General features: G+C 38.8%; 1 protein-coding gene across 1 annotated transcript in view; it reads right to left on the bottom strand.

Annotated features, from left to right (window-relative positions):
- LOC140229884 (uncharacterized) overlaps positions 1 to 17779 on the bottom strand; it is a 100557-nt gene that overhangs the window by 65434 nt on the left and 17344 nt on the right. Inside the window, exon 2 of the mRNA XM_072310092.1 lies at positions 17456 to 17636. Within this exon, the coding sequence (XP_072166193.1) occupies positions 17456 to 17539 (84 nt within the window). The 5' untranslated portion in view covers positions 17540 to 17636. The remainder of the gene's footprint in view (positions 1 to 17455; positions 17637 to 17779) is intronic.

The following is a 17779-nucleotide window of genomic DNA, read 5'->3' on the forward strand; positions in this document are numbered from 1 at the left end:
AGACTGAATCCGGCTCAAAAAGTGGTGGTCACTCTCTGGCCACTTAAAGGTACTTTTCTTTGAGGCCATCGTGGGAAGCGTAGTCTTCAAAGCCATTCTTATCCCATGAACACTGGGTTCACTCGAAGGACTCTCACTATCATGTCCACTGGCACATATAAAATTCAGACACATTGGAAATTAAATGTCCATCTACAAACACTGCATGTTTCCACTCGTGTTATCATCTGCAAAATGCACTGTAGCAAGGAGAAGACAACTGTTGATGGGTCCAAGGGTACAGGTAGCACTTTCCAATGAAAATCACATGTAATGAAACATGATGTAAGTACTACGCTGCTCAAGTCATAGCCACGGAGTTCACACACATTATTTGCAGCAAAAATAAGAATTACAGCAAAATGCCCCGTTTCTCTTGCTCTCCTGCTTCTTTAGTTGACCAATGTAGACATGATCAGATACAGCACAGGGGAACTATGCTCTGAATCACAGTATTTTTAATGAAGAGTGTGCAGGTATGGCATAGGAATTTTGTCACGAACAGATCTATAGGCCAGAATGACTCTATGATGTCCACACAGAGTAATTTTGAACTGATCCATTATCCACCTCAAGCAGCTAGATGATGATCTACTCTTGATCTGACTGTCCAGTGTACATAATGATCTTTAAGCTTAGCTTTCAAGATCAAGTGGTACTGTTTCAAGGCAGCCTGCTAAGCCATCTCACTGCTGAAAGGATCTCAACTGAAAGAATTGAAAGTGCCAGTTTCTCTATGATTCACTGCTCATGGTCACAGAAATTCTCCTTGCTCTATGAGACTGTGTCACCTACGCTTGTAAATACCAGAGGAGTGACACAAATTTTGTGACACTGATTCTTCATCAGTTGCCAAGGTGATACATCAGATGGGGAAAATTCCTAACAGTATGCAGAGTTGAGTCAGTTACAAGCCAGGCCTTGTCCTGGGTGACACTCGACTGGTGAGACTATTTTCCCCTCAACATACTGCTCTGAATCACAAGTTTGGTGGCACCAGCACATTGATGAGATAATGTCCTGTCAAACATTGCTCAAGATGACACTCAATAGCTTCAAGTTAAAGTTTCAGCTCACTAGCTATACTTTCCTGGAATGGACAGAGAGGAAGCATTTTATTCCAATGTAAAATGCATTCACAGCATTGATACAAGAAGCATCCTCATCAGGATATTATGTTCAGTGTTCAGACAGCTTCAGAGATTGCATAACATCTGTAATTCAAACTCAGTCTAAAAATTTAGAACTGACATCATCACAGTCATGTAGAAAACTTGTAGGTCCAAGAATCATGAGTGCTGATCTCACTTTCTGTCCATGTTGGCATGAAAAGAGAAAATTGCAGAGCAAATTTTGTGATTGTCTTGGAAGTTCCACAGGATACAGTAGAAAATGTCAATTACCTAAATATTCCAGCAAGTAGTGATGGCCCTTTGCTTTCCAGTAAACAATGTGTGCTACATACAGCCAATGCACGTCTGCATAACTGCATACTTGAACTCTGCAATCACTTCCACAGTTTGACAGAGGACCAGCAAGGGCTATGAAATGCAAAACTTAATGCAGGATCATTTCACAATTGAGCCATGGGTGTCAATCATCATTCCCAGTTTGAACACCTTCAGTCCATGGCATATTGTATGTCCTCTATGTGTGCAAAGTACTTGATGTATTGCTCACAGGTTCTCTTCATGGCCAGACTATCCTAGGATTAAGTGATCCTCCTCTGCCACTACCCATAGATATGAGTAATATCACTCCTGGAGTCATGGTGTCTGATGGGAAAGCTTGTCAGACCAAAAGCGGATTCACTCAGCAACCATTACCAACCCCAACCCCCCCCCCCATTAGAAAAAAACAACAACTATGAATCCATCCGAGGTACTAAACAGCTTCCACTTCCCATTCTACCACGGGGCTGGTGATGATGAGCTCATGCACTAATTCAGGGTGGCGAGTTGACACTAAATATGTCCTTATCCAACTTCCTGTGACCCATATTTCACCTGTGTATTGGGTAACGTTGGTAGTGTAAAGTTGCCTGGGTACTACCAGACTAATTTGGGCATGTGAGTTGGCACTAGTTACATGCCTCGAATCCATCATACTCCTACCCTGGATTGATAACTTCCCACTTACACAAACAAGCTGTCAAAGAGTCTAGAAATATTAATACCTTCAGCAAAAAAAAATATCAAAACAAAAGAAGCATTCAACTTCCTCATTCCATAGTTTTCATGCACAACACCATTCATCTTTCAATACTCCCCATTGTAGATGGATTTAGATATTGAAATGACAGAGAGAGATGCCAACACAGGAAAAGCTGATTTCCTTTTTAATGAAAATACAATGCCAGCAGAGTGTGATCTTTGAGGTACTAGCTGTTCTGTAGTGTATACCCACACATACCAAAAATACACTGTAGATGGAAGCTTCACCCAGTTTGATCCAACATGTTCCACTTCATTCAATGCAAATGTAAAGCACGTAGCAGCAAGATACCAGATATTATTATTTTTTTTTTAACCAGTTGAGGACGGTTTGATTTTGCTACAACATGCATTTCCCATAGACACTTGCCCGAGTATACTCGGGACTCGTCCTCGACGGGTTAATATAGGTTATTCCTGCCCAATTTCATTAGATTTGCATTTTAATTGAGGACGCTCTCAAATTCACGCAATTTATGTCAATATTCTGCTCTCATATCATTCCTTTTAGATTGATTGTCATTTAATTTAATTCAATTGAACAATGCAAAGTTTGCATTCAATTTTGTGCCAGCTGAATAGACATTCAATTTTGTCCCAAAATTCAATTTCATTTATAGGCACACAAATTCAAACTTTATAAACATTGGAATTCAATCAACATACACAAGCTCTGTTTTATGGGACCAGTACTGCATTTATACACATCAAATTCCCATCTCAATTTTTATCTTTATTTCAATTCTCTTCTTTCTGTTCTTTCTTCTAGTTTCACTTAATTCATTATCCATAAGTGTTATATATAATAATAACACTGAATGGTTATATACTGTACATCTCAAATTTCTTATAAATGAATATAAATGCACGCATGTATGTGCATGAAAGTTGTTGCATGTATACATAAATTATGAAAGTTGTTGCTTCAGATGACGGTTTGTCAAAGGAATTAACAATTTCAGTATAAGTCAAAGATACCTGTTCAAACAGATTGAGATGAGTTACTACATGGAAAATACACGATTGTAGCAGTAATGAAAAGCACTGCCCACATGCTGTAAATGATTGCCTTTTTGTGAAAGTGAATTCCTTCATGTTCATCATGGCAGTGCTGATGTGAATTTGAATGTGTTTCGCCTGCAACATAAATTTGAATGCACTTTTTAAATGTTCAGATGAAAAATCATGAAATACGCTTGTAGAATGCTGATGAAATTAAATTGAATCAGTAAGCTTTTTGAATGTTGATCTCGATGATCATTGAATTCGCTTGAACATGAATGATCGCATTATTAAAGATCAAATTCTGACAGAAGAGATTGCCAGCTAAGAAATACAAATAACCCTTACAATAGATCATGGCACCTGTAATTTTAGGTGTTTGGGGACTGATCTTTTTAATTCAAGATCTCTGTATGGGAGCAACCTCACACTCTCAGATTTCTCATGGATATTACCAATACAATAAACTACAATGCCACAGCATTAAATTTTTGTATACAGATACAGTTTAAAGGCAGAGCTAAATGTGCTTTTATAGTTTGTTAGGATTTGCATGTACACTTGCATACCACTTTATATATGTAGAAAATGAATGAAACCACCTGAGGCAGGAAAAAAAAAAAAGAATAGTCCACAAAAACCACTACAATGAACATGTGTTTTGTCTCATGCTTCTGAGCTTCAACTTGGATAGAAGGGGAACTCGATTGTTAGAAGACACTGAAAACCTCAAATCAATGGAGTTCATCCAAATTACATATTATCATCCCTACTAGACAAATCAGCCTACACTGTCTGTACAACTTTTTCTGAATTTAGTGTGCAGGGTCATGTGTGCTTATTTTTTTCTATGATGCAGAAAGACAAATGCTTCAAAGATTTTGAAATCCATTGTATTAATTGTTCTTACCTGTTGCTCTGATTTGTAACCAACGCTGTATTGGAACGCAGCCTACATGTACACACACATATTGATAAGTAAATGATCATTGATAAGAACCATCCCAGACAAAGAGTAAAAATTTTCTACCACTGTTGGGACTGAGAAGACAGACAGATCATGATTCCATCAATAGCACTTAAAATGAAAGTATAGGATCATATCAGGTCCAATACCCACCCCTAATCAGAAATGTTTTAAAATCAATTATTGGCATAAAAGTATTAAAGTGATGGGGAAAAAAAAAACACCCCAAAACATAATGGATAATTATTGTATATGCGAACACCAGATTGTCACCAATCATTGCACTTTGCATCACGATGTAAAGATCAGTCCAACATGATATTGATTTTTCAAACCCCTTGAGAAATTCATGAAAATAAAATCCCCACAAAATATATGGTGTATACAGTATTCAGTTCACTCCATCTATGAGAAATAATAAAGATGTACAAAGTGTAAGTAGGATTGCACAGTAAGCACAAAGGAGTTGCACTAACGGAGTAATGTCGTACACCATACTCTGACATGCTACCAGTTACAGCAGGCCTTGAAATAGGATTTTGGAGGGGCAAGGCCATTTAGAAAAGGGCACTTTTTCCATGAGGCCAGCCATGAAAGGGCACTTAGGTCAGTCAGAGGGGCACCAAGGCCACATTGAAAAGGGCATGTTGGGTGTTTTTTTAAAGGGTGATTTTTGCGACGTTGCAAGAATTTTATGTTTTTTTTTTCATATTCTAACAACAACCCCCCCTCCCCCCCCCCCCCAAATACATAATATATATACAGTCAACCTCGCGTAAGTCGACATAATCGGGACTGAGCAAAACACGTCGACTTACGCGAATGTCGACTTACGCGTAAGTCGACATTTTGTCGACTTATAAATGAAAATTAATTTCCTCTGTACAGAGTAAGATTTGGATCACGATGCGGATCGCTACCCATATATCTTACTCCTTTTGCCGCCAAAACATGCCTACTGACATGAGCAACAATAATGTTTTCGTTCATGCATAAATCTTGCGCGGGTTAGTAACGACAACGCACAATTCCCAAATCTCTAGAGAGATTTTGAGAGAGCGGGATCGGAAACCTAGGCCCGTTTCTAGACACTTAACGTTTTAAACTTGATTTGAAACATCAAAGGCAAATTCCCCAAAATTGAATTAAACTTTGCGATTTAAATTCAAGTGCGTTGCTGGGAAGATATGCGTGTGATTTCGCATGATTCTGTCGAGATTATTTTTCAGTGCCGACTGAGTTGAAATATGTGTGATTTTCCTTCCCCAAGTCGCCATGTTTGTTCTGCTTAAATTTGTATTGCCATAAACAAAATGTTCTCGCGCTCCGATTCGCAACATTATAACTACCGCTCTGTACGGCGCGGGCCTGTCTGAAATAAGAAGAAGAAAAGTTTGTTCATCCAAAAACGACATCTTTCGGACTACTATAACCTTCGTAAAAACAAACCTCTTACCATTGTCGGACTAATTTAACTTTGGACTGAGATTTAAAACTTCGGCATAGCGAACTTTAACAATAATTCGTTATCATTTTTTTCATTGACATTTTGTGAAGCAGCATGCGTTTCGGTAGTTTGAAACGTGTAAATGTTGCGATGTCTTTCCTCTGCAAGTGCAGACTAAGTTCGGTCACGGCGAAAGTTCCGTTACGAAATAAAAAATAATGCGAGCCTTTTCAACAATAACGCACTTCCGTACATTTTTATGCGTTTAAACGCAGTTTCTAGTTTCGGACAAGAACCGCAAGTCTTTTCTGCAACGCTCTTGCGTTTTAAAAACAGATTTGCATTTGATTTTTAGAGTTGCGTTTAAACGCAATTGAGTTTAAATTTCATACAATTTTCTAGTTTTGTGTTATTATCAAACGCAAGTCTTTTCAGCGTTCCGTGTGATTTGATGGACTTGTATTTGATTTTCAGAATTGCGTTTAATTTTTAATTTTGCTTACGATAAGTGTTTTAAACAATAACACACTTCCGTAGATGTTTAGAGATGCGTTTAAACGCAATTTCTTATAGTTTCGTACAAAAACCGCAAGTCTTCTCTGCAACGCTCTTACGTTTGAATACAGTGTTACGTGATTTGATGGACTTGCATTTAATTTTTAGAGTTGCGTTTAAACGCAATTGAGTTAAAAAAAAAGTTCCCTTCAATTTTCTAGTATCGTGTGATTATCAAACGCAAGTCTTCAGCGTTCCGTGTGATTTGATGGACTTGTATTTGATTTTTAGTGTTGCGTTTAAACGCAATTGAGTTTAAGTTTTCTACAATTTTCTAGTTTCGTCTGATTAGCAAACGCAAGTCTTTCAGTGTGCCATGTGTTTTGATGGCCTTGCATTTGATTTTCAGAGTTGCGTTTAAACGCGAGTTAAAAAAAAAGTTCCCTACAATTTGCATACAGTTGCATTTAATTTGTAATTTTGTTTACGAAATAAAAAATAATGCAAGTCTTTTAAACAATAACACACTCCCGTAGATGTTTAGAGATGCGTTTAAACACAGTTTCTTATAGTTTCGTACAAAAACCGCAAGTCTTCTCTGCAACGCACTTGCGTTTTACGCGTTACGTGTGATATGATGGACTTGCATTTGATTTAGAGTTGCGTTTAAACGCAATTGAGTTAAAAAAAAAAAAGTTCCCTACAATTTTCTAGTTTCGTATGATTATCAAACGCAAGTCTTTCAGCGTTCCGTGCGATTTGATGGACTTGCATTTGATTTTTAGTGTTGCGTTTAAACGCAATTGAGTTTAAGTTTCCTAAAATTTTCTAGTTTCGTGTGATTATCAAACGCAAGTCTTTTTAGCGTGCCATGTGTTTTGATGGACTTGCATTTGATTTTCAGAGTTGCGTTTAATTTTTAATTTTGCTTACAAAATGAAAAAAATAATGCAAGTCTTTTCAACAATAACGCACTTCCGTCATTTCCGTATAGATTTATAGAGATTTATTTAAACGCAGTTTCTAGTTTCGTACAAAAACCGCAAGTCTTCTCTGCAACGCTCTTGTGTTTAAATACATCGTTGCGTGTGATTTGATGGACTTGCATTTGATTTTTAGAGTTGCGTTTAAACGCAATTGAGTTTCAGGTTCGTAACAATTATTTTCTAGTTTCATATGATTATCAAACGCAAGTCTTTTCAGCAACGCAATTGCGTTTAAATGCAAAAGTTGCGTGTGATTTGATATCACCTGCATTTGATTTTTTGAGTTGCATCATTAGTTGCATTGTAATAAAATCTTTTAAGAAAGGGCCCTGGTTTTAATACCGCTTCGGAATAATCAACGTTAGAATATTCGGATTTACAAAAACAGGGGCAGGGGGCACATACCCCCCCCCCCCCCATACTTTTTGCACACCATCAAAATGTGCCCCCTTTTCTGGAATATGCCCCTTTTTAGGAGAATGGGACCGATTTTACACTAGAAAGGGCAACTGAAAGTACAAAAAGGGCCTGGAAGGAGCACAGGGGCAGCTCTCCGGGGGGGGGGGGGGGGGGGGGGGGGGGGGGGGGCAGGGGTACACAGTGCCCCTCCACCTTTTGGAGGATCAACTAAATGTGCCCTTTTTTCTTTGAAGGTGCCCCTTTTTCCTGTAAAGGGGGGCACACTTTTTCCTAAGGGGCAGTTTTAAGAACAAAAAGGGCACTTTGAGGAACAAAAAGGGCACTTTGAGGAACAAAAAGGGCACTTTGAGGAACAAAAAGGGCACTTTCAGGAACAAAAAGGGCACTTTCAGGAACAAAAAGGGCACTTTCAGGAACGAAACGGGCACTTTGAGGAACAAAAAGGGCACTTTGGGGAACGAAAAGGTTACTTTGAGGAACAAAAAGGGCACTTTGAGGAACGAAAATGGCACTTTGAGGAACAAAAAGGGCACTTTCAGGAACAAAAAGGGCACTTTGAGGAACAAAAAGGGCACTTTGAGGAACAAAAGGGCACTTTGAGGAACAAAAAGGGCACTTTGAGGAACAAAAAGGGCACTTTGAGGAACAAAAGGGCACTTTGAGGAACAAAAAGGGCACTTTGAGGAACAAAAAGCGCACTTTGAGGAACACTTTCAACTAACCAGCCAACCCGTGTTCACATACAGTGTTACGGGGGTGGGGTATCTGCACAATTTTTTTTTTTACATTTCATTTCACTTTTTTTTCGCATGCGTGCCCTCAATCACATTTTTGAACATGCCGGCATGAACGCAGAGCGAGAGAGATGGCAATTCTCGTAGCCGTCCGACATGCCTGGCACATGGCTTGCGACCACTAACTTGCTCCAGACGATAGCCGCATCCCACAGTAACACACGCATGCACATACTGTACCCACCCAACGCGCTCAACCGCTGATTGCGACACTCGACGTACAGACACCATCAACGTACTTCCGTACGTACGCGCGGGCACACTACGAATACACTACCTAGCTAGTAACTCTATGGCCGCTGCGCTGCGGACTCGGAGGCAGTCGGAACGGTTAAAGCTGGTCGGCCGTACCGTACGTACGTATAAGTACGTACAAGTGAACGTACACGTTGTCTCGTTGAGTTTGAATCAGATAATATTGGGACGCGAGTGAACTGAACAGAAGGTATGATATTTGAGATGAGGAAATTTGTTCAAGCTTATTGAAGTGTAGACTTTGAGAAAGGGCATATTATGCGTCATAAACAAGATCTTTCATTCTAAAAGGGCACCACGGCCACAAGAAAAAGGGCACATTTTTTTTTGGCCGTAACTTTGATCACGGAAGAAAGGGCATTGCGGCCAACGAGAGGGGCACCGACGGCCATGGCCGTCGGTGGCCGTCGGTTAATTCGAGGCCTGTTACAGTGTATGTCACAATGGCCAGCCCCTTATGTTAATTCATGGGTGTCCTTACACATATTCTGTAATACATTACAAATCACAAATTGTTAATCACACTGCATTGTGCCAGGCCAAGCCAAGAAACAATCCTTTAATCAGTGCATGTTCCTTGTAGCATGAAAAGTGAGAAGGTCTTCAGTTTAGCCTCTGACAGGTTGTTTGAGCAACTATTTAATGCTTCATCAGAAAATGAGCATGCTTGCCAACAGTAATGAGTATTGTGTTCCCTGCTGTGCTTCCTCTCTCAGTACTTCACCTTCCTCTTTCACACAGTCCCTCTTTCATTCTGTCTGTACCCAAGCTTGCCTTCGTTCCCCATTGGGGAAGTTTCCCTGTATCATTTCTTCGTCTTCCTTTCAACCTCTTGGCTCTGCCACACAACTTTATGACTGTTTCGGCCTGCATGTGCAGTTGATATTTCAGATCTTACGAGTTAAAGGACAAGTTCACCCTCAAACATTATGTAAAACACATGTGGATTGAGTGAATGCAGTAATATTAGTAGAACAGATTTATAAGTGAAAATTTGAGGAAAATCTGACAATCTACTCAAAAGTTATGAATTTATGAAATTTCAGTGCTGTCACTGCTGGAAGAGAAGACCACTGCAGTTTGTGATGCCACATGTGTACAATGACATAAAGAAAAAAAAAAATAAAATCAACATATTTTCACTCTTCTCGAATAATAAAATAGCCCTCTACTTGCCTCTTTCAGAAGGCAAGGGTAACTAGAAAAGCACTCTGAAGGCTCAGACCTCCATCAAGCAGCTCATTTTCACCCCTACTCACATGCTGAAAATTTCCCAATTTCCCCAATACAGAGGCCGTTTGTCTACGTCATCAGCTCCAGCTACATGGCAGCTCGCACATCGGTCAAGCAGAGCATGTACGCTTTAGTGCACATATGCAACCCTCCAGTACGCACTGCTTGCACTCCTAAGTTCATTGACCCTACCTGCCAAAAGATCAAAGATCCTTCAAAAATCAATGAAAATTCCTGGATCACTACCAAAATTTAATCATCTGTTCCTTGCGTCATTATCAAGTGTTCCTGCATGTTTCATTCAAATCTGTTCACAACTTTTTGAGGTATCTTGCACATAGACAAACAAACAAACAAATGCTGATGAAAACACAACTTCCTTCCTTGGTAGAGGTAATGATGTTACGCTTCCATATGTCAGTATGAAGTCAAAGGAATTTGTGCTTTAAAAAAAAAAAGAGAAATTTTGTGGAATTCTTTTTATATTTTCCTTACATTGTTCTACGCATGTGACATCACAAACTGTAGTAGTCTCCTCATCCAGCAATGAGAATGTCGGCACTTCAAAATTTCATGACTTTTTAACGGATTGTCTGAAATTTCAAAAACTTTACTGATCAATGCGTTCTACTGTTATTGCTGCATTCACTCAATCCACATATGAAGGTGAACTTGCCCTAAAAACAAAACAAAACAACTTTGTAACAAGAACAGTTAGTATGGGGATACATACGTTCATCTAATTATGATCACATAGTAAATTTGCATGGTGTAGCAAACATTCATAAAATGCCAAATGCTCCTGTTTAATCTCAGTATTAAGTCAACACTATTTCAAATCACATGCGTTTTCAGCCTCAGTACACTGTAAGGAATGTAACCTCATTTCAAACAGAGTGCTAGACAAGTACTGAATATTAAATCATGTGAATGCTTGAAAAACACTTGTCCCAGACTATGGATATACCTCCACATGTTACCCAATATCACATTGCCTACATAAAGTCACAGACACAGAAGCAAAAGAAAAAAAAAACTAGTAGAATAACATAAAATAAAATAAAATAAAATAAAATAAAATATACAGTTGCCTACAAAATCATTCATACCCTTGAACTTCTGATAACTGAATGATAAGAGTAATCATATTTCGGTATGACTTTGATGTAGCAGGTGGTCATCTACAAATCATTTGGTTTGACTTCATTTGCATAAAAAATACAAACATGGAGATTTCAGGATTTTTGGCGGTCCTCAATTATTTTATATTTTGTTTGAATGTAACAATACTCGCTGGACACACAGGCCCGAATTCACGAAGGTGGTACAAATGAAACCATGGTTTAAACCATGGACAAAAACTATGGAGGGCCAAGTGTCGCATGGAATATTTCGTCGATGAAATTATTATTTTGTAACAAAATGACATTTTGTAACTAAATGAACATTTCGTCCACGGAATGATAATTTTGTGAACGAAACGGTCATTTTGTCGACGAAATGACCAATTTCATAACGAAATATTTCGTGCGACACTTGGCGCTACATGGTTTTTGTCCATGCACGGTTTAAACCATGGTTTCGTTTGTACCACCTTCGTGAATTCGGGCCAATGTGAAATCCAGTGCACTAAATGCTGTTATGACAAACAAATGGCTTGTGATCAATATTGATGACTAATGTCTGAGTTGGGATAAAGTCCATAAAGCCTTTAAAATGAATATCCTTACATTTTTTGTTACGCTAATGATATGAACTGGAGATGTAATGATTTTTAATATGACCACCTAATTTATCAAACAGATGCCCAAGTGTCACTGTAAATTTATTAGTTATTAGAAATTCCAGGCATAAATGGAAAAAAAAAAACCAGGGGTATGAATAATGTTGCAGACAACTGTACATACAATAAAATGCAACTTGATCACAGTGATTTCATTAAAAACTAAATAATTGGTATTTTGTACCACTTAAAGGACAAGTTCACCTTCATAAACATAAGGATTTAGAGAATGCAGCAATATTAGTAGAACACATCAGTGAAAGTTTGAGGAAAATTGGACAATTGATGCAAAAGTTATGAATTTTTAAAATACTGTGTTGGAACCGCTGGATGAGGAGACTACTAAGGCTCGTGATGTCATATGAGTACAACAGTATAAAGAAAATGTAGAGAAAATTCAACATATTTTCACTTTTTTTGCATAATAAAAGAGCACTTGACTTGCCTCTTTCAAAAGGCAATGGGAATAATATTACCCATAACATATGTCAGTAATGAGTCAAGGGAATGTGTACTTTTTTTCAAAAGATGAAATTTTGTGAAATTCTCTTTATATTTTCCTTATGCTGTTGTACGCATGTGACATCATACACTGCAGTAGTTTTCTCATCCAGCGGTGACTGCACAAAAACTTCAAAAATACCTAACTTTTGAACGGATTGTCCGATTTTCCTTAAACTTTCAATGATGTGTTCTACTAATATTGCTACATTCTCTCAATCCTTATGTTAATGAAGGTGAACTTGTCCTTTAATACTTATTGTGGTATATTTCCCAAGCACTTTTGATAACTTTGGTATTTCTTTATTGTCTCCATTGAAAATTTTCCACAGGGATCGATTAGGGATTATTGCTATGGCATTGAATTCTAGCAATCAGTTGTTTAGGAACAGTCCATGAGCAACATTATGTTATTACAATGACAATAAACATTTCAACAGTAATTTTTAGAGAATGCATTACAAATGACTGATCATTTCCATGAAAACAACCCCACGTACCAACACTGTATTAAGCTGATTTCATTTCACCTTTTAGAATAGAATGATACTCTTCTCAATTGCCAATTGCTAGTGTGTGCTGATGGAGGGGTCACAAGAATCAGGACTATTACTGCTGACCGTTTACTGAAAGACAACTTAGTCCAGCACTCTGTGGCCATAACTTAATCAGGATAAGTCAGGATTATTCCAGAGGTTAACCATTGAGTCACCAGCATGTACACCAGACACTTTTTAAAATAAAGCTCAATAAATACATGGGCCTACACACGACACTATAGCATGGATATTAGCAACAAGCTAAGTCCACATCTATGTGTACCAGAATGTATTATTCGATGACAATTCATCTTCGTTTGTTTTTTTAATCTCACTTTTGGGTGCAAATTTACTTTGATAAACCTGTGAACAATTGCAGCAAAAGTTATCATTTCATTAACTGTTTTAATGAAATGATCCCTTCCAGCTAGTAGCTCAAGAAACTTCTTTTTAGTTTTATTCATCATCCTGTCAGTTGCTGGTGTTAGAATATACTAAACACTATTTTTTTTCCATGTATCATCATCATTTGCCAGTTGTTCTGTAATACATCTACTGTTCTAGCTTTGGACTGCAAGCTGTCATGTGGCAAGCTGAAGCTGGGGCCATGATGGGCACACTGCTAATGGACTATATATGATGCATGGCATTTGGCAATACATCTTTTTGGAATACACATATGTTTCAATATCCCTTAGCACACATATGATGTAGTTTCCAAGGCTGGGAAAGGAACTTTATTTACTTACCTTTTGTGTGTCACTTTTGTTGCAATTTCTTCAGTAAGATGAATTTTACCAAAGGCTCTATTTTTTGCACAAATATCTGATGAGAAATGTGTCCCCTTTAACAAATGCCAAATTTGATCTGGAGGAGAGTTAGCCCTAGAAAAATAAAGACCATTTTGGTCTACTGTAGATCTAGAGCATTTTGTTGACATACAGCTCAAACAGTTATTTCCAAGTCACACTAGGTCTTTGCAGTATCAGTTTAACAGCTAGAGGATTCCAAGTGACAAAGGGGTTGCCATTAGTTTGTCATTTTCATGGACCCTCACAAAATTGTGACTTCAGATTCTGGAAATGCAGCTTGACAGAGGCGACTTCAGAAGGGTGTTTCCTACATATACCACACAGAATGATGGTGTACTGCCAAGCCTTTGTGTGCAAAATAGCTCTGACAAGACCTCCGGTAAGAATTATTTCACAGGACAACATCCGAAGAAAATATCAGAGATAAGCAGAAAATGGCTCACAGCACTCAACCTTATAAACTTTTTGTATAATGCAATCAAACCCAGGTGAAATAAAATTGTATCCAGTGACTACTGTAAAACATGTTCTATTTGCGGCAGTAAATTTTCGCGAATTGGAGCCAATGGCCTTTTTCTTGGCATGAAATTTTCGTGAATTGCCACTGGCATTCAATGCATATAGTGTAGACAAAAACTTTCGCATGCATTTTAATTTCGCGAATCTTGGCGCTCGCGAAATTCGCGAAATTAAAATGCACGCGAACATTCCTCGTTTTACAGTACACTCGATGTGATGAGGATTATGCATTGCAACTCAGGTCAGAGCTGATAGGTACAGTCTACCCCTGGAGTGGGACTGGGACAAAGGATAGAAGGTGACTGAAAGAGGATGCTACATCGAGTGTCTTTTAACCCATCATTACGGGAATTTGGTGGCCTGCATATTAAGTCTATAGGCGCGGTCAGACTGGCAAAAGATCGTGAAGTTTAAGATCGCGTTCTTTAAGATCTCGAAGTTTTGCCAGTGTGACCACAAACTACCTGCGAAACTTCTCGCGAAACTTCTCGATCTGTTTGCGGGCGGTGTCTCCGAAGCGCGAGGCCATTGTCATGTACAGATGTGCATTGTTACATCACAATCACTAGCCATCGGACGGCGCACTCTTTCTTGCGCGCGTACGAATTGCCCAAACTTTGTGATCTTTTGTCAGTCTGACCGCGCCTTATGGGTATTTTTAGAATTAAGTATGGAACGGATTACCAGTAATACAGAAGTAAGGAAAAATCTAAATGGAGGACTATACAGCAAGATATTGCCCACACACAAGCAAAGAATGGCAAGTCATGAATTAGGCATACAACTGTAGATGTCTCATATGTGTGCAGCATATTACCAAGTGGATTGTTTGTTGTTTTAATGCCAGGCTGGGGGCTATCAGACCCATTTTTCCTGCCTGTAGTAAATGCACATGAACGAACAATGTGACTGCTATTTGCTACATGTACTTGTATCATATTCTAAAGACACATTTTTGCACTTCTACTGCACCTACTTTTGTCACCTGCTGGTAAATATATCAGAGATAATTCTGGCTGGTAGTCACATGTTTCAGGGCTGCCAACTCTCAGTCATTTTGGTCCTTTCTCACTCTAAACTTTATTTCATTTGCATGCATTTCTATTGATCTCACTCATTTTGACTCCTAAATTATAGCATTGGCCTATGGGAGTCTCACTCTCAACTAGTTTCCAATGTTGGCAGCGCTGATGTTTGCACGTACTTGAATGATCACCTGTCTTCATGCACAAGCCATTTTCTTTGCTTTTGTTGTGTTGCTACCCATCTTCCACTTTACCATTCATGTGCATCCGTTGTGGCCTAGAAGGTACGTACCCATCAAACTCACTTCAATTCTCCCTATCGCATATAGCCAATGACCAAGTAATATCACCTTGCGATACCGAATCTGATTGATCGCTCTTGGGACGTACACTTCCGGTTTTGCGGTTTACCCACGTCACGTCCTTCATTCATGGACATTTTCCATAATTTCATTGTTTTGCATCATCAGCCCAGTACTGGGCCACTCCGCAGAAGAATCCCATTCATCAAATGTAAAGTTATTATATGACAGATTTTAGGGCAGAATTTGATACGATCTGTGAATACTAGTACTTTGGCATTCAATGTGCATAAAAGCGTACATTTACACATCGCACGTTCATAACACGAAGTTTATATCCCAAGAAATAAAGGTAAAAAAATAGAGCGCCACATGCATTCAGATTCAGAGAGCTAAATGTGATAGGGAGAATTGAATACCTCAACCAGTTACACTGTCCACAATATCAATTACGGACAGAAGGACTGACAGACGGACAGAAAGATGGATGGATGGAAGAATGGATGGAAAACCCGAAAACATGTAATTTCTCCTGTGACACTTCATGGTGGGGGAATGAACACACACACACACACACACACACACACACACACACACACACACACACACACACACACACACAAATCCACTGAAATTCAGCACAAGAACTGTAGTTGGGGGAGGACACGCAACAAATGTGACACAGTGGCCTATAAAGGTTGGAACACAAAGGGCAGTATCACCAAAAAATTATAGGAAAGGAACTATCAAGTATCATCAACTTGCTACCTCCTACCAAGTTTGAATGAAATTAGTCAAGTAATGACTGACTTTATTCCTCCCCTTATCCATAGTACACCTCTATGCAACTTGTATGGAGCCTCACAAGCATACTGGTGGTCAATGTATTTCCCAACTCTCACCTGTTCAGTGTTGCTTGTACAAGCTGGAACACTGAGGGCACTATCACCAAAAGATAGGCTGCTAGATTTTCCCCTGATACACATCCATATTTGAATGAAATCTGCCAATAACTGTTTATGGTAGAATGTACACAGGAAAAGTGACATGGTGAGTGGGTGGGGCCAGTGGCAATGTAACATCACTGAATCCAAGATATCCTCTGGAGACTTTGATACCCAGGGGATGTTTATAAAAGAATTTCGAAGTTAATATCTTAAATAAACATCAACATAAAATTATGGTATGTTGTGTGGGTCTTAAATTAGTATTCTCATTTCACAATGAAAATGAAAATATTGAAAACTTTTTGAAGTAGCCACTAACCTGTTCCTTACATGAATCTGGTATACCAGGTTCCCAAAATGCAGACAAGGGTACTTGCATTTATGGCCTAAATTCATATTAATTTGTGTTTTGCTGCCCAGAAAAACAGCTTTCATAAGAAGATTACAGTTTCTTATCTCAATATCTGTTTTCGCTCTGTATGAAAACTGCATGTATCGCAGTATTATCTGCTTTTTCTCCAATGAAGTTTGTGCTTGTTTTGCTGTAAAACTCATATGAAGATGTACATAGTGATCAAGGTTGAGCTCAGCAGATTTTTTATTTCACTGACTCTATTTGCTTGTGAGCCATCAGCCCATGCTCTTTTCATACCTTCCACCCAATTGATATTTCCATTGTGTGATGGCATATGTAGTTGACCATAGAAAGGGGGTACATGTATGTACTTCTTGATTACTTTTGCACAGGTGGAATACCAACTTGTCCATTCTCTCTTCACCTGCAAAAAGAATCTTGTTTGGGGCACTGAAGGTGCTCATAGAATTGCGGGAGGAACAGGTTAATATACAAATCAAAATAGTGACAAAAGAACTTTTTCTGTGAATTTTGAAAACACTTAGAAGTGGATTCTGAAAGGCTTATTTATATAAGTGAATAGGGAAACCAGGGTCATAACTTGATTGAAACTTTAAAGATCAACTCACATTCTTTGTGAGCCCCCCACCCGATACAGTTAGAGAAAGTACTGTCACAGACGTGCCAAATGCTGACCAGTCCTGAAACATAATGCAGAAGGCAATGATTTGTTGCTGTTGTAGTTCCTTGTATTTATCATTATGAAACTTTTTCATCATGATGCTCAACTCCCAGGTTTTGTTATCATAATGATCTCTTACCTCAAAATAGCTTGCTCTTTTGTTTGTTTTGTCAGTGGCAATGTCCAGGAGACCACTCTGTCCAGCCATCTCCTTGGTTGCCATGATGTCAGTCTACATGTACAGTGCACTCTTATCCTTCAGATGGGTGCCTGGCTTTTCCCCTAGCCAGCCTCATTTAGGGAGTGCTCAAACCTGGTACCTGTGGCCAAGGAGGTTGAAGAGATGGAGTAACAATGTCAGAGTTATTCCCTTTGATCTATGTTCGAAGCCGCCGCTCAAAAATGTTTGAAGCATGTGCCAAACAGGATCTGCCGCGCCGATACGAAGAGAATTGACTCGTGT

Source organism: Diadema setosum, chromosome 1 (assembly GCF_964275005.1).
Source record: "Diadema setosum chromosome 1, eeDiaSeto1, whole genome shotgun sequence".
NCBI classification, from domain to species: domain Eukaryota; kingdom Metazoa; phylum Echinodermata; class Echinoidea; order Diadematoida; family Diadematidae; genus Diadema; species Diadema setosum.